This window comes from Eubalaena glacialis, chromosome 6 (assembly GCF_028564815.1).
Source record: "Eubalaena glacialis isolate mEubGla1 chromosome 6, mEubGla1.1.hap2.+ XY, whole genome shotgun sequence".
Classification (NCBI taxonomy): domain Eukaryota; kingdom Metazoa; phylum Chordata; class Mammalia; order Artiodactyla; family Balaenidae; genus Eubalaena; species Eubalaena glacialis.
This window is the reverse complement of record NC_083721.1, coordinates 122,571,863-122,596,313: the sequence shown is the minus strand read 5'-3', so window position 1 is coordinate 122,596,313 and position 24,451 is coordinate 122,571,863. Positions and strand designations below refer to the sequence as shown.

General features: G+C 36.7%; 1 protein-coding gene across 1 annotated transcript in view; it reads right to left on the bottom strand.

The window, feature by feature from the left end:
- Nucleotides 1–6,129: 6,129 nt before the first annotated feature.
- The window catches only part of LOC133093646 (phospholipid scramblase 1-like), a 31,028-nt gene continuing 12,706 nt past the window's right edge, over nucleotides 6,130–24,451 (bottom strand). Inside the window, exons 4-7 of the mRNA XM_061193576.1 lie at nucleotides 23,043–23,204; nucleotides 20,125–20,286; nucleotides 19,420–19,421; nucleotides 6,130–6,226 (exon numbers count right to left, since the gene is read on the bottom strand). Coding sequence (XP_061049559.1) covers nucleotides 6,130–6,226; nucleotides 19,420–19,421; nucleotides 20,125–20,286; nucleotides 23,043–23,204 — 423 coding nt within the window. The remainder of the gene's footprint in view (nucleotides 6,227–19,419; nucleotides 19,422–20,124; nucleotides 20,287–23,042; nucleotides 23,205–24,451) is intronic.

Below are 24,451 nucleotides of genomic sequence, written 5' to 3'. Positions count from 1 at the left end.
AAATCTCATTTGCACCATATCAAATGTGTTCACTGGCTGATAATTTGGGGAGCATGCGTGAATCCCACATATTCACATATTCAGTGACAAAAAAAAAAATGAAGCATGCAAGGTTAATGCTACTTCTTGGAAGTTTCACATTCAGAAAACAAACACACAACAACAACAACAACACCCCTCATTTCATGTAGCTAAGTTATCTTCAATACCTGATAGAAATCAAATACTCTTTAGAGTGTTAATAACAACAATAACAACTTAACTCAGGTACCCACTGGCTCAGTAGCTCCCTTTGGGATATTAACAGGACCTCAGTGCTCTCCCACCCACTCCTCATAATGTCACCAAGTCATACCAGTGTCTAAAAGTACTTCATGTATTTTCAAAAGTCAGTCTCGGGCTTCCCTGGTGGCGCAGTGGTTGAGAGTCTGCCTGCCACTGCAGGGGACACGGGTTCGAGCCCTGGTCTGGGAAGATCCCACATGCCGCGGAGCAACTGGGCCCGTGAGCCACAACTACTGAGCCTGCGCGTCTGGAGCCTGTGCTCTGCAACAAGAGAGGCCACGACAGTGAGAGGCCCGCACACCGCAATGAAGAGTGGCCCCTGCTCGCCGCAACTAGAGAAAGCCCTCGCACAGAAACGAAGACCCAACACAGCCAAAAATAAATAAATAAATTAAATTAAAAGTCAGTCTCTCCCTTTTAGTTCCCCACTGCATGCTGCTCCCTGCTCCTTGGGTCCTTGCTCCCACTTATCCATCTCCAGTATCATCTAAAGAAACCTCATCTGTGCTATGACCTGTTACAGGAATGTCACTTTTCATACCAAGGACACTGGGTCTAGGTGCTGTCAAAGCTTCTAATCCTCAGGGTGCTAGAAGAGCCTCAAAATCATCTGTAAATGGTAGAGCTAAAGTTTGTCCCTAAAACAATTTCACCTGTGTCAAAATGCCTACATGATCTCTTCTTGATCAGTTTTACCAGCTTCTGACCCCCAATGCCCAAATCACAAAGGATGAGACTGGAAACAGACACATAGCTCATACTTCCACTTCCTCTTCCTCTTCCTCTCGTAATTGTTTTATTGCATGAGATGTACTTGATAAGTTGTGAGCTGGAGACAAGTTTATTTTTTCCAACATATCTTACATAAATAGTTTAGAACATTGTTCTGGAAAGTGAACTGGAAAGTGAGCATTGAAATATTAATGTTTTGTGCTTAGCCTTTGGAAGCCTGACCAAAACAAAAGCAGAAAATATTCAAATTTAATAATTTCAAACAAAACTCCTTTGTCCTCTAAAAATGTGTTCATATCTGTTTAAATGGAGGCAAACAAACAAGATACCAGTGTGTGAATAAGGTCCAATTTTCTTCATATACTAGTGTTCCATTGTGGGTATGTGAATATCTGAACTATCAACATTCAATTGAATATGGCTGTAATAATACTAATATACACTAAGCATTCAGTGTGTTCCATACACTGTGCTAAAAATAATCTAATTTTATGTTCCAAACAATGCTTTAAGTAGATACTACTACCACAGACACAATTTAGCGGGGCTGAGTACCTTGCCCCAGTGGCGCCGTACCCTGATTCAGTCAGACCTGAATGAAGAGGGAAAAGTCAATGTGTCTTCCAGATGTTGTAGGCAGATAAGTTTCGTAGTAGGAACTGTAAATGAGACAAATAATTTGGAAATTAAATTGCTCCACAAAATTTGGGAGCAAAAAAATCGTATTATTTTCTTCTTGAAATCAGTTTGGTTCCAAGTCTCTTATCACCAGTGTGGTAAGAGATTCAATCTCATGTATGTTTTGAGGGTGTGTGTGTTGCCCTCCAACTAAAAGGTCATAAAGGACTGCTAAGGAATGTTATAAACTCTAGAAAATTGGGGAGAAGTTCACAGGCCAAGGTCCTTTGGAAGGCAGGAGCCCTCACTCCCTCTGACTGGGCCAGAGAGTGGGGTTCTTTATGCGTATCTCCCAGACCAAGCACCCAGTAAATATTTTTCGGTGTACATGTGGGTCCATTTACCTCTGGATCACTGAAAGGGAGTAGGCCACCAATCCCTACCCACTGTCAATAGTTGACTCAAGTCTACCCCTCTCTCGTTAGGTGAGCCACTTTTGACTCCTTCAAATTTTTTATTTCACCTTTCTAGAATGATCCAAGTCATACCCATTCCAAGCATGAACTTTTGCAAACAAAAACCTACTATTTTCGTCTGCGGACAGAAATCCTTACCACCAGAACAGGATTTATTCAGAATGTGAAATGGCAATCTTTGTATGACAAGGGCTTCTCTATCCAAACACTTTTGTAAGAAGGAAGATTAGCCTTTGTGTGGAAATATTCAGTCCTTGCTTTATTATATCTCACTGAGTCTTTATCTCTTTTATTCCCCTTAAGACAGTGTCTGTGTAGTTCTGATGTAGAATGACCTGTTTTTTGGATTTATCTCTTGTTGAAACCAACCATATCCAAGAATAATCATAAATAATTATCAGTCAGTTTCACAATGAGATAGAACTGAGAAATAAAATCATATATTAAAAACTATTTTATAGGTAACACTGTCTTAGTCAGTTTGGGCTGCTATAACAGAATACCATAGACTGAGTGGCTTACAAACAACAGAAATTTATTTCTCACAGTTCTGAAATCTGGGAAGTCCAAGATCAAGATGCTGGCAGATTAAGTGTCTGGTGAGGGTCCCCTTCCTGATTCATACTCAGCTGTTTTCTTGCTATAACTTCACATGGTGAAAGGGCAAGGGAGCTCTCTGGGGCCTCTTTTATATGGGCACCAATCCCATTCATGCAGGCTCCACTCTCACGAACTAATCACCTCCCAAAGGCCCCACCTCCAAATACTATTACATTGGAGATTTGGTTTCAAAATATCAATTTTGGAGGACACAAATATTCAGTCTATAGCAAACTCAAATCAAGAAAAATTACCCGTTAAATCATGTGGTGGAGTGTGAAAAAAAATGTCCACAATATTTTATAGTGCCTCCCATCAAGGAGTGGGATCTCTTTAAATGTCCCTTGAATGTGGATTTAGCCATGTGACTTGAGTTGGCCAATGGGACATTAACAAACTTGATGTAAGCAGAGGCTTGAAAAGTGCTTGTGTATAAGGATGTATTCTCTGGCTGCTTTTAGAACCCAGCTATCTTGCCTGTCCTGAAAAGAAGACTGGATGTGGCTTTTTCTAATAGAGAGGGCTAAATCTGATACATGGAAAGCCATACAGTTTTTTAAGAGAGTTATACTAGCATAGACTAAAAGAGGCTGAGCCAGTTTAAGATGAAAAGACTTCTGTCTCCAACTTTCCGTAGGTAGGAAGAAGTCTACAAAGCTACTTAGTTAAAAACATGGCCATTTCATTTAGAAAAGGAAAAATGTCTCAGAAGGCAGAGCCAAAATCCCAGAGGGCAGAGACACAGAGAATGATGGACTAGAGAGCCACTGCCAGAGGGCAGAATATTCTCTGTTCCTGGAGTAAGGGGAGCTGGCAACACATGCCCATCTCAATTCTAAAATTGCTATGAGGAGTCCATTTGTTTGTTGTGGTTATTTTGCCCTTGGCTCACTATTGTTGGGTGTTTTTAGTTTTGAAGTTTCTGAATCAAGAGGAACTGCATCCAAGTATCCTCATTTGCATTCACAAAAGATGCAGATCATGTGATACTGGACTTGAACCTGATGACATAAGGAGAGAGTCTTAGAAGTTCTGAGATGGTTGAGGATATTTTTCATGTGGGGAGAATGAAATAATTATAACCAGAGGGTGGACAATGGTAGAATGGGGAAAATTTTAAAAAGCCACAATATTTTGCAGCAACTCCCATAAAGAAATTGAGTCATTTTTCCACTTCTCGAATCTGGACGTGGCTATTTGACTTGCTTTGGCTTGTGGGACATTAGTAAGTACAATAGAAACAGAAGCTTGAAATGAGCATGAACATTTGAGCTTACTTTCTTGCTGCTTTTCTAATATAGTCATGTGTAAAAGCTTTGGCTAGCCTTCTAGATGATGAGAGCTATGTGACCTGATGCCCCTATTGCCTCAGACAACAGCCAGAAATATGAATGAAGCCATCTGGGATGTGACAGTCCCCAGCCAATCTGTTTACTGACTGCACATGCATGAGTGAGCCAGGTCTTGACCAGGAGAACTATACAGAAGAATCCTGAGCTAAATACAATGATCATTTTTTTTTAATTGAAGTGTAGTTGATTTACAATGTTGTGTTTCTGGTGTACAGCAAAGTGATTCAGTTGTGTGTGTGTATATATATATATATATATATATATATATATATATATCCCTGTGCTATAAGTAGGTCCTTGTTGGTTATCTATTTTATATATAGTAATGTATATACGTTAATCCCAAACTCCTAATTTATCCCTGCCCCCCTTCCCCCTTTGGTAACCATAAGTTTGTTTTCTATGTCTGTGGGTCTATTTCTGTTCTATAAATAAGTTCATTTGTATCATTTTTTTTTTTAGATTCCACATATAAGTGATATCATATGATATTTGTCTTTCTCTCTCTGGCTTACTCCACTTAGTATGATAATCTCAGGGTCCATCCATGTTGCTGCAAATGGCATTATTTCATTCTTTTTTATGGCTGAGTAGTATTCCATTGTATATATGTACCACATCTTCTTTATCCATTCATCTGTCAATGGACATTTAGGTTGCTGCCTTGTCTTAGCTATTGTAAATAGTGCTACTATGAACATTGGGGTGCATGTATCTTACCTCACACAGGTAATATAACCATCTTCAAAAAGTCTACAAATAACAAATGCTGGAGAGGGTGTGGAGAAAGGAACCCTCTTGCACTGTTGGTGGGAATGTAAATTGGTACAGCCATATGGAGAACAGTATGGAGGTTCCTTAAAAAACTAAAAATAGAGTTACCATATGATTCAGGGATCCCACTTTTGGGGATATATCTGGAGAAAACAATAATTCAAAAAGATACATATATATTCTTTTCCATTATGATTTATTACAGGATATTGAATTTAATTCTCTGTACTATATGGTAGGATATTGTTGTTTAGTAGTTTGTATCTGCTAACCCCATACTCCTAACTTATCCCTCCCTCACCCCCTTTCCTCTTTGGTAACCATAATCTATGTCTGTGAGTCTCTTTATGTTTTGTAAATAAATTCATTTGTGTCGTATTTTAGATTCCACATATAAGTCATATCATGATATTTGTCTTTATCTGTCCGGCTTTCTTCACTTAGTATGATAATCTCAAGGTCCATCCATGTTGCTGCAAATGGCACTATTTCATTCTTTTTTATGGCTGAGTAGTATTCTGTTGTAAATATATGCATCTTTTTATTCATTCACTTGTTGATGGACATTTAGGTTGCTTCCATGTCTAGGTTATTGTAAATAGTCCTGCTATGAACACTGGGGTGCATGAACCTTTTCAAATAAGAGTTTTCTCTGAAAATATGCCCAGGAGTGGCATTGCTGGATCATATGGCAATGCTATTTTTAGTTTTTTAAGGAACCTCCATACTGTTCTCCATAGTGGCTGTACCAATTTACATTCCCCCCAACAGTGTAGGTGAGTTCCCTTTTCTCCATACCCTTTCCATTTGTCATTGTAGACTTTTTAATGACACCATTCTGACTGGTGTGAGGTGATACCTCATTGTGGTTTTGATTTGCATTTCTCTAATAATTAATGATGTTGAGCATCTTTTCATGTGCCTATTGGCCATCTGTATGTCTTCTTTGGAGAAATGTCTGTTTAGGTCTTTTGCCCATTTTTTGATTGGGTTGTTTGCTTTTTCATTATTGAGTCATATGAGCTGATTGTATATTTTGGAAATTAAGCCCTTGTTGGTTGCATCATTTGCAAATATTTTCTCCCAGCCTATAGGTTGTCTTTTCATTTTGTTTATGGTTTCCTTTGCTGTGCAAAAGCTTATAAGTTTGATTATGTCCAATTTGTTTATTTTTGCTTTCAATGATCATTTTTTAAGTTCCTAAATTTTGGTGTGGTTTGTTATGCAGAAAAATTCATACAAATAATTTTAGTGAAACAAAACTTTATTTAGATATTCTAAGTGAAATTTGTTTAATTTTGCTGAGGGCTGGCAAAACTTAATGCCAGTGATCTCTGGCATGATCTTTCAGGCTGATTCTTATGACCAGAATTCAAAATATATGCAGTCCTAGGATGAAAATGAAAAATAAATGTAATTAAGCTGGTTTAATAGTAGAAACAGTTATAGACCTTATACCTGAGAGTGAATTTTAGGTCCTGTGTTATTAAAACATGATTATAAAACATATTAAAACAGAATTCTGAAGATCAGACCTGTGAGGAACCAGTTTCTAAGGGCTTAAGAATGATAGACTACTTTTAAATACACCAAAATAATAAATTTGAATATAATATAAATTAATTTCCCTTAGAAAACAGCAACTAATTCCAACTTATTTCTCTCTGTATTTTTTTCATTCATATATACTCAATATATAAACATATAGGAAGAAAAAAGGGAAAAACTTATAATTTCATTCATCTCAAGATCTACCATTAATGTTTCGGTTCAAGTTCCTTCCAGACACACAGTTGGTATTATAGTATGCTTATATCCTGCTTTTTTCACTGAATAATATATCCTGAATATCCATGTTATTAACACTCATTTACTGAGCATTTATTTTGAGTCTTTAACATTCTATTTTAGAGATAGCTCATAGTGTGCTTAATAAATCTCATACCTTAAGTTTTAGGTTTTAATATTTTTTTATTTATTAGAGTGAAGTTTGCAACATAGATTATACATTGCTATTTATGAGTACACATAATTATTTGTCTGCATCTCCTAATTTTTTGGAATAAACTAATACATTTGAAAAATATCAACATTAAAATTTTTAATGGATATTTCAATTTTTTCCCCCAAAGTTGTACCTATAGCTCATGAGTGTCTGATTTCTTAAATCTTCATCAGCATTGAGAGTTCATCATTATGAAAAAAAAATGAAAAGGGGTATTTCATTGCTGTTTATTCCTTTTCTTCATGTTTTTGAAAATGTTTTCATATGGTTGCTGATTATTTGTATTCCCTCTTTAATGGTTGTATAAATTACTTTTTCATATTCTTTGTCCACTTCCATTTGGAATTTGATCCTTTTTCTCATTTAAGTAAAATTTTTATTAATATAAGGATATTATTTCTTGGTCATATTTGAAGCATATATTTTAGTTTATTGTCTGCTTTTGAATATTTAACATTATGATTTGTTGTGAGGCACAGAAGTTTAAGATATTCCAATTTAGCGGTCTGTTGCTTTGTGACTTACTTGCTTTGAAAGTTCTTTTCCATCTAGAGACCAGGTGTGGATACTGTTTATTTATCTTTGATCAATAATTCAGTATTTTTTTCCTTATGCTTCCTTTGAGTTTGTTCTGTTCTTTTACTAACTTTTTAGAGATAAATACCAGGTTCATTAATTTTTCACTTCTTTTCTTTTCTTCAATAAGTATTTACAGCTATACATTTCTCTTTAACATTTGTAGTTGCATTCTAGAAGTTTTCACATTTTACAATTTAATGTATTTTTAAAATTTCATTATGCATTACTTATTATCCGTGACTTATTTACGTGTTTCCATGTGTACAAAATATTTAAAAACATGTATCTTTATCAACTTCTGATTTAGTGTTACTTGCTTAGACACCAATGTCCAAATTATAGCAATTCTTTGAAATTTGTTGACACTTGCTTCTTGGCCCACTATGAGAAAAATTTGTATGTTTCTAGGAATATAGCCATTTCCTCTAGTTTCATAGTAGTATCTCATAATCCTTTGTATTTTTTGTTATCTGTTGTAACTTCTCTCTCATGTCTGATTTTATTTATTTGAGCCCTCTCTCTTTTTTCTTGGTAAGTCTAGATAAAGGTTTGTTAATTTTGCTTATTTCTTCAAAGAACCAGCTTTTTGTTTCATTGATCTGTTGTCTTTTTAGTCTCTATTTCATTTATTATTGGTCTGATCTTATTATTTCTTTCCTTCTACTAATTTTGGGCTTCATTTGTTCTTTTTCTATTTCTATTAAATGTAAAGTTAGATTGAGTATTTGAGATTTTTTCTTATTTTTTGAGGTAGGCCTGTTTTGCTCTGAACTTCTATCTTAGAATCAATTTTGCTGCATACCATAGATTTTGGTATGTTGCATTTCCATTTTGATTTGTCTCAAGGTTTTTTTTTTTTTTTGGTTTCTTTTTGGTTTCATGGTTGACCCATTTGTTGTTCAATAACATGTGTTTAAGCACATATTTGTGATTTTTCCAGTTTGCTTCTTGTAATTGGTTTCTAGTTTCGTACCATTGTAGTCAGAAGGATGCTTGATATAATTTCAGTCTTCTTATTTATTGAGACTTGTCTTGTGACCTAATATATGACCTAGACTGGAGAATTTTCCACGTGCACTTGAGAAGAATGAGTATTCTGCTGCTTTTGAGTGGAATGTTCTGTATATATGTATTAAACCTATCAGGTTTAATGTGTCATTTAAGGTTGGCTTTTCTTATTGATTTTGTTTGGATGATCTATTCATTGATGCAAGTGTGGTATTAAAGTCCCATACTATTATTGTACTGCTGTCAATTTCTCCCTTTAGGTCTGTTAATATTTACTTTATATATTTAGGTTCTCCTTGTTGGGTACATTAATATTTACAAATATTATATCTTCTTGTTGGATTGATACTTTATCATTATGTAATGCCCACCTTTGTCTTATATTACAGTGTTTATTTTAAAGTCTATTCTGTCTGATATAGTTATAGCTACCCCAGCTTTCTTTTGGTTTCTATTTGCATGAAACATATTTTGCATCCCTTCACTTTCAGTCTGTGTGTCCTTACATCTATAGTCAGTCTTTTTTTTTTTAGCATTTTTATTGGAGTATAATTGGTTTACAATTGTGTGTTAGTTTCTGCTTTATAACAAAGTGAATCAGTTATACATATACATACATCCCCATATCCCCTCCCTCTTTTGTCTCCCTCCGACCCTCCCTATCCCACCCTTCTAGCTGGTCACAAAGCACTGAGCTGATCTCCCTGTGCTATGTGGCTGCTTCCCACTAGCTATCTATTTTACATTTGGTAGTGTATATATATCCATATATACACTAACACTCTCTCACTTTGTCCCAGCTTACCCTTCCCCCTCCCCATGTCCTCAAGTCCATTCTCTAGTAGGTCTGCGTCTTTATTCCCGTCTTGCCCCTAGGTTCTTCATGACCATTTTTTTTCTTTCTTTTTTTCTTTTTTTTTTAGATTCCATATATATGTGTTAGCATACGGTATTTGTTTTTCTCTTTCTCACTTACTTCACTCTGTATGACAGACTCTAGGTCCATCCACATCACTACAAATAACTCAATTTCGTTTCTTTTTATGGCTGAGTAATATTCCATTGTATATATGTGCCACATCTTCTTTATCCATTCATCTGTTGATGGACACTTAGGTTGCTTCCATGTCCTGGCTATTGTAAATAGAGCTGCAGTGAACGTTGTGGTACATGACTCTTTTTGAATTATGGTTTTCTCAGAGTATATGCCCAGTAGTGGGATTGCTGGGTAGTATGGTAGTTCTATTTTTAGTTTTTTAAGGAACCTCCATACTCTTCTCCATAGTGGCTGTATCAATTTACATTCCCACCAACAGTGTATGAGACTTCCCTTTTCTCCAAACCATCTCCAGCATTTATTGTTTGTAGATTTTTTGATGATGGCCATTCTGACCGGTGTGAAATGATATCTCATTGTAGTTTTGATTTGCATTTCTCTAATGATTAATGATGTTGAGCATTCTTTCATGTGTTTGTTGGCAATCTGTATATCTTCTTTGTAGAAATGTCTATTTAGGACTTCTGCCTATTTTTGGATTGGGTTGTTTGTTTTTTTGATATTGAGCTGCATGAGCTGCTTGTAAATTTTGGAGATTAATCCTTTGTCAGTTGCTTCATTTGCAAATATTTTCTCCCATTCTGAGGGTTGTCTTTTCATCTTGTTTATGGTTTCCTTGCTGTGCAAAAGCTTTTAAGTTTCATTAGGTCCCATTTGTTTATTTTTGTTTTTATTTCCATTTCTCAAGGAGGTGGGTCAAAAAGGATCTTGCAGTGATTTATGTCATAGAGTGTTCTGCTATGTTTTCCTCTAAGGGTTTCATAGTGTCTGGCCTTATATTTAGGTCTTTAATCCATTTTGAGCTTATTTTTATGTATGGTGTTAGGGAGGATTCTAATTTCATTCTTTTACATGTAGCTCTCGAGTTTTCCCAGCACCACTTATTGAAGAGGCTGTCTTTTCTCCACTGTATACTCTTGCCTCCTTTATCAACGATAAGGTGACCATATGTGCGTGGGTTTATCTCTGAGCTTTCTATCCTGTTCCATTGATCTATATTTCTGTTTTTGTGCCAGTACCATACTGTCTTGATTACTGTAGCTTTGTAGTATAGCCTGAAGTCTGGTAGCCTAATTCTTCCAGCTCCGTTTTTCTTTCTCAAGATTGCTTTGGCTATTCTGGGTCTTTTGTGTTTCCATACAAATTGTGAAATTTTTTGTTCTAGTTCTGTGAAAAATGCTAGTGGTTGTTTGATAGGGATTGCATTAAATCTGTAGATTGCTTTGGGTAATATAGTCATTTTCACACTGCGGATTCTTCCAATCCAAGAACATGGTATATCTCTCCATCTATTTGTATCGTCTTTAATTTCTTTCATCAGTGTCTTATAATTTTCTGCATACAGGTCTTTTGTCTCCTTAGGTAGGTTTATTCCTAGGTATTTTATTCTTTTGTTCCAATGGTAAATAGGAGTGTTTTCTTAATTTCACTTTCAGATTTTTCATCATTAGTATATAGGAATGCAAGAGATTTCTGTGCATTAATTTTGTATCCTGCTACTTTCCCAAATTCATTGATTAGCTCTAGTAGTTTTCTGGTAGCATCTTTAGGATTCTCTGTATAGTATCATGTCATCTGTAAACAGTGACAGCTTTACTTCTTCTTTTCCGATTTGGATTCCTTTTGTTTCTTTTTCATCTCTGATTGCTGTGGCTAAAACTTCCAAAACTATGTTGAATAATAGTGGTGAGAGTGGGCAACCTTGTCTTGTTCCTGATCTTAGTGGAAATGGTTTCAGCTTTTCACCATTGAGGACGATGTTGGCTGTGGGTTTTTCATATATGGCCTTTATTATGTGGAGGTAGGTTCCCTCTATGCCTGCTTCTTTGGAGGATTTTTTATCATAAATGGGTGTTGAATTTTTTCAAAAGCTTTCTCTGCATCTATTGAGATGATCATATGGTTTTTCTCCTTCAGTTTGTTAATATGGTGTGTCACATTGATTGATCTGTGTATATTGAAGAATCCTTGCATTCCTGGGATAAACCCCACTTGATCATGGTGTATCATGCTTTTAATGTGCTGTTGGATTCTGTTTGCTAGTATTTGGTTGAGAATTTTTGCATCTATGTTCCTCAGCGACATTGGCCTGTAGTTTTCTTTCTTTGTGACATCTTTGTCTGGTTTTGGTATCAGGGTGATGGTGGCCTCGTAGAATTAGTTTGGGAGTGTTCCTCCCTCTGTTATATTTTGGAGGAGTTTGAGAAGGATAGGTGTTAGCTCTTCTCTAAATGTTTGATAGAATTCGCATGTGAAGCCATCTGGTCCTGGGCTTTTGTTTGTTGGAAGATTTTTAATCACAGTTTTAATTTCAGTGTTTGTGATTGGTCTGTTCATATTTTCTATTTCTTCCTGGTTCAGTCTCGTACAGTTGTGCATTTCTAAGAATTTGTCCATTTCGTCCAGGTTGTCCATTTTATTGGCATATAGTTGCTTGCAGTAATCACTCATGATCCTTTGTATTTCTGCAGTGTCAGTAGTTACTTCTCCTTTTTCATTTCTAATTCTATTGATTTGAGGTTCTCCCTTTTTTTCTTGATGAGTCTGACTAATGGTTTATCAATTTTGTTTATCTTCTCAAAGAACCAGCTTTTAATTTTATTGATCTTTGCTATCGTTGCCCTCATTTCTTTTTCATTTATTTCTGATCTGATCTTTATGATTTCTTTCCTTCTGCTAACTTTGGGGTTTTTTTGTTCTTTTTTCTCTAATTGCTTTACGTGTAAAGTTAGGTTGTTTATTTGAGATGTTTCTTGTTTCTTAAGGTAGGATTGTATTGCTATAAACTTCCCTCTTAGAACTGCTTTTGCTGCATCCCATAGGTTTTGGGTCGTCATATTTTCATTGTCATTTGTTTCTAGGTATTTTTTGATTTCCTCTTTGATTTCCTCAGTGATCTCTTGGTTATCAAGTAGTGTATTGTTCAGCTTCCATGTGTTTGTATTTTTTACAGACTTTTTCCTGTAATTGATATCTAGTATCATAGTGTTGTGGTCAGAAAAGGTACCTGATACAATTTCAATTTTCTTAAATTTACCGAGGCTTGGTTTGTGACCCAAGATAAGATCTATCCTGGAGAATGTTCCATGAGCACTTGAGAAGAAAGTGTATTCTGTTGTTTTTGATGGAATGTCCTATAAATATCAATTAAGTCCATCTTGTTTAATATATCATTTAAAGTTTGTGTTTCCTTATTTATTTTCATTTTGGATGATCTGTCCATTGGTGAAAGTGGGGTGTTAAAGTCCCCTACTATGATTGTGTTACTGTTGAGTTCCCCTTTTATGGCTGTTAGCCTTTGTCTTATGTTTTGAGGTGCTCCTATGTTGGGTGCATAAATATTTACAATTTTTATATCTTCTTCTTGGATTGATCCCTTGATCATTATATAGTGTCCTTCTTTGTCTCTTGTAATAGTCTTTATTTTAAAGTGTATTTTGTCTGATATGAGAATTGCTACTCCAGTTTTCTTTTGATTTCCATTTGCATGGAATATCTTTTTTCATCCCCTCACTTTCAGTCTGTATGTGTCCCTAGGTCTGAAGTGGGTCTCTTGTAAACAGCATATATATGGGTCTTGTTTTTGTATCCATTCAGCCAGTCTATGTCTTTTGGTTGGAGCATTTAATCCATTTACATTTAAGCTAATTATCGATATGTATGTTCCTATTACCATTTTCTTAATTGTTTTGGGTTTGTTTTTGTAGGTCTTTTCCTTTTCTTGTGTTTCCTGCCTAGAGAAGTTCCTCTAGCATTTGTTGTAAAGCTGGTTTGGTGGTGCTGAATTCTCTTAGCTTTTGCTTGTCTATAAATGTTTTAATTTTTCTGTCAAATCTGAATGAGATCCTTGCTGGGCAGAGTAATTTTGGTTGTAGGTTTTTCCCTTTCATCACTTTAAATATGTCCTGCCACTCCCTTCTGGCTTGCAGAGTTTCTGCTGAAAGATCAGCTGTTAACCTTATGGGAGTTCCCTTGTATGTTATTTGTTGCTTTTCCCTTGCTGGTTTTAGTGTTTTTTCTTTGTATTTAATTTTTGACAGTTTGATTAATATGTGTCTTGGCGTGTTCCTCCTTGGGTTTATCCTGTATGGGACTCTCTGTGCTTTCTGGACTTGATTAACTATTTCCTTTCCCATTTTAGGGAAATTTTCAACTATAATCTCTTCAAATATTTTCTCAGTCCCTTACTTTTTCTCATCTTCTTCTGGGACCCCTATAATTCGAATGTTGGTGCATTTAATATTGTCCCAGAGGTCTCTGAGACTGACCTCAATTCTTTGCATTCTTTTTTCTTTATTCTGCTCTACACTAGTTATTTTCACTATTTTATCTTCCAGGTCACTTCTCCGTTTTTCTGCCTCAGTTATTCTGCTATTGATCCCTTCTAGAGAATTTTTTATTTCATTTATTGTGTTTTTCATGATTGTTTGTTTGCTCTTTAGTTCTTCTAGGTCCTTGTTAAACGTTTCTTCTATTTTCTCCATTCTATTTCCAAGATTTTGGATCAACTTTACTATCATTATTCTGAATTCTTTTTCAGGTAGACTGCCTATTTCCTCTTCATTTGTTAGGTCTGGTGGGTTTTTGCCTTGCTCCTTCATCTGCTGTGTGTTTCTCTGTCTTCTCATTTTGCTTGACTTACTGTGTTTGGGGTCTCCTTTTTGCAGGCTGCAGGTTCGTAGTTCCCTTTGTTTTTGGTGTCTGCCCCCAGTGGCTAAGGTTGGTTCAGTGGGTTGTGTAGCCTTCCTGGTGGAGGGGACTAGTGCCTGTGTTCTGGTGGATGAGGCTGGATCTTGTCTTTCTGGGTGGCAGGTCCACGTCTGGTGGTGTGTTTTGGGGTGTCTGTGGCCTTATTATGATTTTAGGCAGCCTCTCTGCTAATGGGTGGGGTTGTGTTCCTGTCTTGCTAGTTGTTTGGCATAGGGTGTCGTGCACTGTAGCTTGCTGGTCGTTGACTGGAGCTGGGTCTTGGCGTTGAAATGGAGATCTCTGGGAGATTTTTGCTGTTTGATATTACGTTGAGCTGGGAGGTCTCTGGTGGGCCAATGTCCTGAACTTGGCTCTCCCATCTCAGGGGCACAGCCCTGACACCTGGCTGGAGCACCAAGAGCCTTTCATCCACACGGCTCAGAATAAAAGGGAGAAAGAAAGAAAGAAAGAAAGAAAAATATAAAATAAAATAAAATTAAGTTAAAAAGTTATTAAAATAAAAAACAAAAAATAATTATTAAAAATTTTTTTTAAAGTAATTAAAAAAAAAGAAAGAAAGAAAGAAGAGAACAACCCAACCAAAAACCAAATCTATCAACGATAACAAGCGCTGAAAACTATACTAAAAAAAAAAAAAAAATGGACAGACAGAACCCTAGGACAAATGGTAAAAACAAAGCTGTATAGACAAAAATCACGCACAAGCATAATCATACACACAAAAAGAGAAAAGGAAAAATGTATATATATCGTTACTCCCAAAATCCACCTCCTCAGTTTGGGATGATTCGTTGTCTATTCAGGTATTCCACAGATGCAGGGTACATCAAGTTGATTGTGGAGATTTAATCCGCTGCTCCTGAGGCTGCTGGGAGAAAGTTCCCTTTCTCTTCTTTGTTCGCACAGCTTCCAGGGTTCAGCTTTGGATTTGGACCCGCCTCTGCGTGTAGGTCACCTGAGGGCGTCTGTTCTTCACTCAGACAGGATGGGGTTAAAGGAGCAGCCAATTCGGGGGCTCTGGCTCACTCAGGCCGGGGGGAGGGAGGGGTACAGATGTGGGGCGAGCCTGTGGCGGCAGAGGCCGGTGTGACGTTGCACCAGCCTGAGGCGTGCCGTGTGTTTTCCCGGGGAAGTTGTCCCTGGATCACGGGACCCTGGCAGTTGCGGGCTGCACAGGCTCCCGGGAGGGGAGGTGTGGAGAGTGACCTGTGCTTGCACACAGGCTTCTTGGTGGCTGCAGCAGCAGCCTTAGCGTCTCATGCCCGTCTCTGGGGTCCGCGCTGATAGCCGTGGCTCGCGCCTGTCTCTGGAGCTCCTTTAAGCGGTGCTCTGAATCCCCTCTCCTCGCGCACCAGGAAACAAAGAGGGAAGAAAAAGTCTCTTGCCTCTTCGGCAGCTCCAGACTTTCCCGGACTCCCTCCTGGCTAGCTGTGGCACACTAGCCCCTTCAGGCTGTGTTCACGCAGCCAACCCCAGTCCTCTCCCTGCTATCCGACAGAAGCCGTAGCCTCAGCTCCCAGCCCCCGCCCACCCCGGTGGGTGAGCACACAAGCCTCTCTGGCTGGTGAGTGCTGGTCAGCACCACTCCTCTGTGCGGGAATCTCTCTGCTTTGCCCTCTGCACCCCTGTTGCTGCGCTCTCCTCTGTGTCTCTGAAGCTTCCCCCCTGCCCACCCCCGTCTCCGCCCGTGAAGGGGCTTCCTAGTGTGTGGAAACCTTTCCTCCTTCACAGCTCCCTCCCAATGGTGCAGGTCCTGTCCCTATTCTTTTGTCTCTGTTTTTTCTTTTTTCTTTTGCTCTACCCAGGTACATGGAGAGTTTCTTGCCTTTTGGGAGGTCTGAGGTCTTCTGCCAGCGTTCAGTAGGTGTTCTGTAGGAGTTGTTCCACATGTAGATGTATTTTTGATGCATTTGTGGGGAGGAAGGTGATCTCCACGTCTTACTCTTCCGCCATCTTGAAGCTCCTCCTCCTATAGTGAGTCTTTTGTAGGCAGCATATAGATGGATCTTGTTTTTTATTAGGCCAGTCTATGTTTTTTAATTGGAGAATTTAGTCTGTTTACCTTTAAATGGTATGTGTTTACTGTCATTTTGATAATTGTTTTCTGGCTGTCTTGTAGTTCCTCTCTTGTTCCTATCTTCTTCTCTTGTTCTCTTCCCTTGTGTTTTGATGACTTTCTTTAACGTTATCCTTAAATTCCTTTTAAAATTATCTTTTGAGTGTCTACTATAGGCTTTGCTTATCTGGAAAACTCTCCTTCAGTTCTGAATGATAATCTTGCCAGGTAGAATATTCTTGACTAGAAGTTTTTCATTTCAGCACTTTGAATATATCATGCTACTCCCTTCTGGCCTGCAAAGTTTCTACTGAGACATTTGCTGATAGCCTCATGTGGGTTCCCCTTTAAGTAGCAAGTTTTTCTCTTGCTGCTTTTAAGATTCTCTATCTTTCAGCATTTTAAGTATAATGTGTTTTCATGTGGATCTCTTTGGGTTCCTCTTATTTGAAACTTTCTGGGAATGCTTGATTTGGATGTCTTTTTCCTTCCCCAGGTTAGGGAAGTTTTCAGCCATTATCTTTGAATATGTTTTCTGCTCCTCCTCTCTCTCTTCTTCTTTTGGGGCCCCTAAATGAGAATATTGTTCTACTTGATGTTGTCCCATAGGTCCCTTAAGCCATATATATACATATAATTTTTTTTCCCCTCAGTTTGAGTGAGTTCCACTGTTTCTGTCTTCGAGGTCACTGTTCTTTTCTTGTGCTTCGTCTAGTCTGTTGTTGAACCTTTCTAATGTATTTTTCAGTTCAGTTATTGTATTCTTCAGTTCTATTACTTCTGTTTGGTACTTTCTTATATTTTCTATCTCTTTACTGAAATTCTCACTGTGTTCATCCACTCCTGAGTTTAGTGACCATCTCTATGACCATTACTTTGAACTCTTAATTAGGTAAATTACTTATCTTCATTAAGTTTATTTTTCTTCTTTTTTTTTGGTGTTTTATCTCGTTCTTTCATTTGGTGCATATTTTTGTTTCTTTATTTTGCTTGACTCTCTGTGTTTGTCTTTACATTAGGCAAAGCAGCTACCTTTCCTAGTCTTGAAGGAATGGCCTTGTATAGAAGACGAATCTTATCATTTAACCTTGCCCTTGCTCTTGCTTATGTCTCAAACTTTTGTGATTACCTAAGCACCCAGATTTATTCTTGACAGGTCCCAGTTGTTGAGGTTTTTCCAAGGTTTGTCTGTGTCCAAAAGGAGGGATCTCAGTCAGTACCTAGTTTCAGGCTCACTGGAAGCCAGGTTCTTAAGCAGCAGCTTTTAAGGTATGCAAATATATACAGTCATATAGGATTTCAGTCATAAACCCTGCTGGACTCCAGACCAAGTAATTTGGTGGCATCCCTTTGGTGATATTTGCAGAAATTGGGACTCTAGATGAATGTATAAACTCCTTCCTGATAGGTACCACTGAGCTGAAGCAAGACTAAGAGAAAGTGCAAAAATGGCATTCCCCCAGCCTATGTTCCCTGAGGAAAATTTGAAGCCTCTAGATGTGCGGTAAACCTAAAACCTGCCCCTCAACCTGAGGTTTCAGCACAAGTAGATAAGCCTTTTTCACAGGAAGACTGGGGGTGTGTTCCAGTCTGCTGTCTATGCCATGGTTTGGGGGGGTGGTAGCCTGCTAAGAACTCTCTCTCTCATTGTATCAGTCACATGGGGCCCAGAAACACCAGCACCTCTGGCCACCAGAGCCAGGTGATCAAGAGGTATCCCTTGTGTGGACTGTACACACCTATTGGCTTTAGCAGGGCCACAGGTGAGCTTGGGGCCATGGCATGACTGCGGGCTTTAGCAAGACTATAGGCAGAGTATGACCGCCAGCACTAGCAAGGTAACAGAAGTACAAAAATGGCGCCTGTCAATGTTGGCCCTTACAAGGTAGAATGAGAGCATAAAAATGGTGCATACCAGCATCTCTGTCCTCATAGTCCCAACAGGCCCCTGCCCCTCTAGCAGATGCTTTAAGATTAGCTAATGAATTTCCTTCATGAGCTAATATCATCTAGATGTTTTTCAAACTGCTGCTTGTATGCTGTCTTGGGGTGATTCTGCATATGAGCCGTTTAAGAGTGGAATCTCTGTTCTCTACAGCACTTTGAATCTCCTGAACATTAGCCCTATTGGTTTCCAAAGCCAGATGTTTTGGGGGTTGTCTTTCAGTGCAGGTCCCAAGGGTTGGGGTGCCTGAAGTGGGGCATGAACACCTTGCTTCTCAGGGAGAAGATCTGTATTTGTGAGACCCCTCCCGATTGTGGGTCACTCTACCAAGTGTGGGTTTTTGGGTGAGAACACATCTCTGCCTCTCCATCCTGTCTTGATGTGGTCTTTTTATCCTTCATTGTTAAAGAGCTATTTAGCTAGTTTTCAGGCTTTTTTCAGAGGGAATTATTCCATGTGTAGTGGTAATTTGGTGTGTCCATGGGAGGAGGTGAATTCAGCCTCTTCTTATGCTGCCATCTTGAACCACTTCTGCTATTGATTTATTTTTAAAAACATGTTTACATTCACAAATATAGTTAGCATTTTATTTTCTCATAAATATTATTGAACTTCAGATGATTCGTCTCAGATTATGTTCCTTCCTCCTGATTTATCCCCTTTAGAAATGGTCTGTATGTGTAAAACTGTGTTTTTTAAAAAACTAATTTATTTATTTTCCTCTTCTCCTTGAGATATGTATTCTTGAAGAAAATAGAATTTGAGAGTTAAGATCGTTTTCTTAATCAATACTTTGAAGATATTATTCGACTCTCTGGCTTCCACTCTTTCTGTTGAGAAGGCAGTTGTCAGTCTAATTGCTTGTGGGAGATTTATCTTCTCTTTCTGGTTACTTATTTTTCTTTGCTGTTTTGCTGCTTCACTGTGATTTATATAGATGTTGCTTTTTAATTATATTACTTAGGATATATTGTCCTTTCTGAATCATTGGATTCATGTTTCTTCTGGAAATTTTTTAGCAGTTATTCTCTATCCTATCTTACTTACTTAGAACTCTTGACTTTCATGTTTCCTTGTCTCTGTAGTTCATTATGAATAATTTCCTCAACTATATCTCTCAGTTCACTAATTTTTTTCTCAGCTACATTCGATCTGCTATCTAATCTGTTTATTTTTCTCTTTCTCCAAATTTCTTAATACTGTATGATTCATCCCTGCGTACCACTTCTGCCATTTCCTGTCATTTCATAATATTTGGGGAATGAAGGTAGTTGCTTATGTTCATTTTCCCCCTAAGACCCAACTGAAATCACAAATGATATTTTCTTTTTAAATATTTCTACATATCGGTGCTCTGTGATAACTTAGATGGGTGGGATGGTGGGGGGTGGGAGGGAGGTCAGAGAAGGAGGGGATGTAGGTATACATACAGCTGATTCACTTTATTGTACAGGAGAAACTAACACAACATTGTAAAGCAATTATACTCCAATAAAAAAAGAAAATTATGTGTACCCACAAAGCAAAATATATATATATATATATTTCTACTTATCTGTGGTTTCAAATTTACAATGATTACTTTTTAAGTGAAATGTTAAAAAAGGTACTTATTATAAAATTTTAAATTGTTGGAAATAACAGTAAATTACATTGAATGAGACATTGTGTTCTTATTTTCAGTGACTTTGTCTTGTTTTTCATTAAGGCAAAGGTATTCAACTTTAATGACCACATTTCCAGGACACTCGTTTTTATTTCCTTTGCAATGTGAACACTCAATCCATGATGTAATTTGGGGACCTAGGACTAGACCAAAAGCACAGATTGCAATTGATCTAAGTGATTTGAGGAGAAATATTAGCAAAAGTGTAGTGATAATCTCAGAAAATTAATGTGCAGCTAGATAGAATAAAAATAGACTCACAATGAGGAAACTTGCTCCGAGCATCAATGCTTTTATTTTGACATCAAGATCAAAAGGAAACTGGATCCCAAATTTATCAGCATAGGTAAAACGTTCCCTCATAAATCCAGTCCACTGATTTGAAATCTTACCAATAACCATTTCTTCATCCAGGGACAAAAACTAAAATAGAAAATATTTTTAATCTTAGATAAATCTCTGAAATAAAAACAATAGGCATTCCCACATCAATTTTAGTAATTAAATATGACCCATATGAATTATAATCATATGTGAGTTATAATATAATCTGAAGTAAAAAGAATATGCAATATGGACACAAAGTAGCCTATGAAAACGTATACAGACAATTTCTACCTAAAAGAAAATTTTCAAATTGATTGGATACAAGTGATCTTATTTATATGTATGTGTATACATACATATATTATGTTTTATATACAATGCATATCATATATGAAATTATATTAATGTATATAATTTGCTTAAATTTTATCAGAGAATCAATTTAATTAGAAAATGAAAACCACTAGCTTTTCAGCTCTTTTACACAGTTAACTCTTTCCTAAGAGTCCTGATTTTCTGAATCCCTCTACCTTTACCTCATCCCCTTTTCTTCTTTACTCATCTGGACTCCCTGGAGCACCACTTCTTGTACCAAGTAATATTCATTTCTCAACCTAAGAGATACTCATGTAAATGTAAAACAATAAATCTGTGATAAATGCTACTGCTTATTTTGTAATGAATGCCAGAAAGGAAAAGGTAGCGTGATATGATGGAGTATAATAGGGAGATAATAGGCAGACTAAAATAATTGGGGGGATGGTTTTAGAGAAGAAGAGGGAAAATGCCATTTAAGCTGAGATTTGGAGGATCAGCAGGAATTAGTGACAGAGGAATAGGGAAAGTGAGAGCTTCTTAGAGAGAGTCAGCTACATGTGAAAAGGCTCTGGTTTAGGAATGAACATAGCTGGAGAGAAATGAGTGAGGGAGATAGTGGTAGAAAGTAAGAAAAGAGAGGTATGCAGGGCTAGGTCATATATAGCCTTGTAAGTAATGTTAAGGAATTTGGGGAGAGAAATATGGAAGAGTTTTACATGACTGTGTCAAACTTTTCCAGTTTTTCCAGAACTCTGAACACATCGTTCCCCCTCACCCTCAACAATACAGCTTATATTTTCCACTGAAGAGAAAATAGAAGCAACTGGACAGGAACTTACTGGACTCCCAGACACCAGTCTAGAAAGTTATTATATCTGTACCAACACGTCCTGCTTCCTTCCTGGTGTGATTAATGGGCCATCGCTATGCCTGTTCGAGGCCAGTTCCCTACATGCCTTAGGTCCCATACCAAGAGACAGGGTTCATCAGATATTCAATTTTGGTTGTTTCTCCACACTTTTCCTCCAATTTGGCTTCTTTCCTTTAAAATCAAAGCATGCTAAGGACATACCTTTCATAAAAATACCTCCCTGTCCACTCTGTGCCCCCATCCAGCCAGGAACAAGATTATGGTAAGGCAGGGAGACAAGTCATACAAATGCAGAGTCAGTTTCTGTCTTAACTTAAATTTTTGGTATTTGTTCCTAATAGATTTTTTGCATTAATTTTGATGTTTAAAATATATTCAAATATCATTTATCTTAATTACTAGGCTTTTTGGTGTCCCTTTGAATTTTGTACCTGAGATAAATATCTTATTTGCCTCACTCTAGTCCTGTCCTATAGTAGTCCTAGCTACTCCTTTACCTCTCTCCTGTTTTTCATAGCCAAAAGTATTAAAAGGTTTGTCCATATTCATGCAAAAGATGCACATTCTCACAGAATCATTACCTCATTTCTTGTTCCTTGCTCTTGGAGGTTACCCATAAGTGCCAGCTTTAAAATGACTTTACTTCAAACTTAGAAGAAATAGGAAATATTCTATATACCTTAGCGATAGTTCTTAAGACACTAGAATAAAGTAGGATTTATTGTACCATAATGTGGGATACAAGACAATGATGTTATTAAAAATGAGGCAGGGTAGCTTTGGCTTCCAGAGTTTTATGCACAGACCACTCTGTTGCATTGGTTTCCAACTTGAAACAGAGAAGAATAGAGTCTTGTGTGCTCATTTTATTAAATTTTTCTAAACTAAACTTATTATTATAATTAATTTTTAAGTATGTCTTAATCAGTACATGTAAGTATCACTAAACTGAATTGACATAATTCTAAAGAAGGAAAAAAATCAGGCAGTATTTTACCTAGGCTGTGTCCAGATTTCTGACTAGACATTTCAGATATTAAAACAAGTAAACATGTCCTTGATGAAAGACTGAAAAGCAGTCTTTTTTCAAATTGAATACCTTATCAAACCAAGACAGTATTCTCTGTTGCTTAGGAATCTTCAGATTTAACCAAGTGTAGTGGGATGTTTATTAACTATATTTAGTATATTTAGTAGTTAACTTCCTAAATTATTATCTGAATGTGGGCCATAATCTGAGAAATAAATCAGTAAGCACATAAAAATTTAACAAAATTGTATCATGCCAGTTTCAGAATTTTATAAAAATTAGCATTAATCTCTTATCTATAATTAATGCTGATTATGTCATTGTCCATTGCAATAAAGTTAGTTTTCTCTTTCAATGTTCCTTGAAATATTAAATATAAAACTTGTTGTTTGATAACTATACACTTAAAATATAGATTAAAAAGGTGCCTTATAAGCTTCACAAACTGTAGGTCTTAATTAAGCAAAGAAACTATGAATTAGAAATTCAATTTAAAAATTAGGCAAATAGTTAAAGTAATTGTAATATGTTTTTATTTTCTTTTAATCACATTAATTAACTATGTGCATTAGAAAATTATCAAATTATTAACTAATTTGAGCATGATAATTTAAAACATAATGAATTACTCACATTAAAATTTAGATCTTTGAGACAGCTAGAAACCACACATGGCCCTCTGATTTTCATTAAATCCTCCTTATTCTCATTTTTTATTTTAAACATTGGCAAAAACGGGTGATAGTGTTGATAAACATATCCAATTATTTCTCCAGGAGGAGCCTCAACTTTTAGCTACAAAATATTAAAAAATGTAATATTAATCTTGTGAGATATGTTTGATTTGTAAGCAACACTGTATTTACTTATATGCTACCTTTTACTTAGCTTTTTGTGTATGTGGACAGAACTTTGTGAGTTTAAAGCATGACCTATATTTGGGAATGGACATGGAAGTAAAAAAGGATTTAGTTGTTGAAATCCCTGAGTTGAGATCTGATGCTGCTGCTCACTAACCACATGATATATGGACAAGTCACTCACCTCTCTGAAATTAATTTTCCATTTGCAAAAGAGGGATAATAATAATCTTTAGGTGCTTATGAGGATCACTTTTTAAATTTCCATGCCCAATAGATATGCCTTAAAAACGCCAATCACACCAAAACTGTTTATTATCCAACATGCCAAGGACTTTTGTACCTCTATGCCAATGCAAATATGAATTCATTGAAATTCTTCATGCTCATTGTGATTTAAAGCCCAGTTCATCAGAATCAATAGAGACTGATTCAATAAATTATGGCATATCATCCATATAATGGGTTATTATGCAGCCATTTATGAGAATGAGAAAGCTCTATACATACTGATATAATCTTCAAGTTAAAAAATTGTAGAAGAATATCTGCCAATTGTGTACCAAACACATCACACACATACACACACACATATATATGTATACATATATATAGCATAAATATGCATCTGTTATATAAATATTCATAGAATAATTCTGGAAGAATACCTTAACTCATAATAGCAGTTGCCTCTGAAGAAGAATACAGCAGACATAGGAAATAAGTGTTTGAGAGACATTGTTTTAGCTGAATAACTTTCTTTGCTAACTGACTTTCTTTCCCTTTCTTTCTTTCTCTCCCTTTCTTCCTTCTTCCCTCCCTCCCTCTCTTTTTCTCTCTGTCTCTTTCCTCCCTCCCTCCCTTCCTTCCTTCTTTATATATATATAAGTATTACTCTTTCAAAAAATAAATGGAGACTGTTAAGTCAAGATAGTGACAGTGGTGATGTAGTTTTTGAATCTTCTCAAAACCCTCATAAAAAGGATAGAACAAGTATGATACGTAAACAAAACCAAAGCACTGTCAAATTATTTATCAAAGTAGATGGAAAAATTATAGCCTCACATCTTAAAATACAAGTAGATGTAGTGAAACAAGTGACGGCAGCAAGATATTCCTGAGATCCAAGGAATCCAGACACCACTAACAAGTATTCATCACAAAAAGAAAGGGATCTCACTC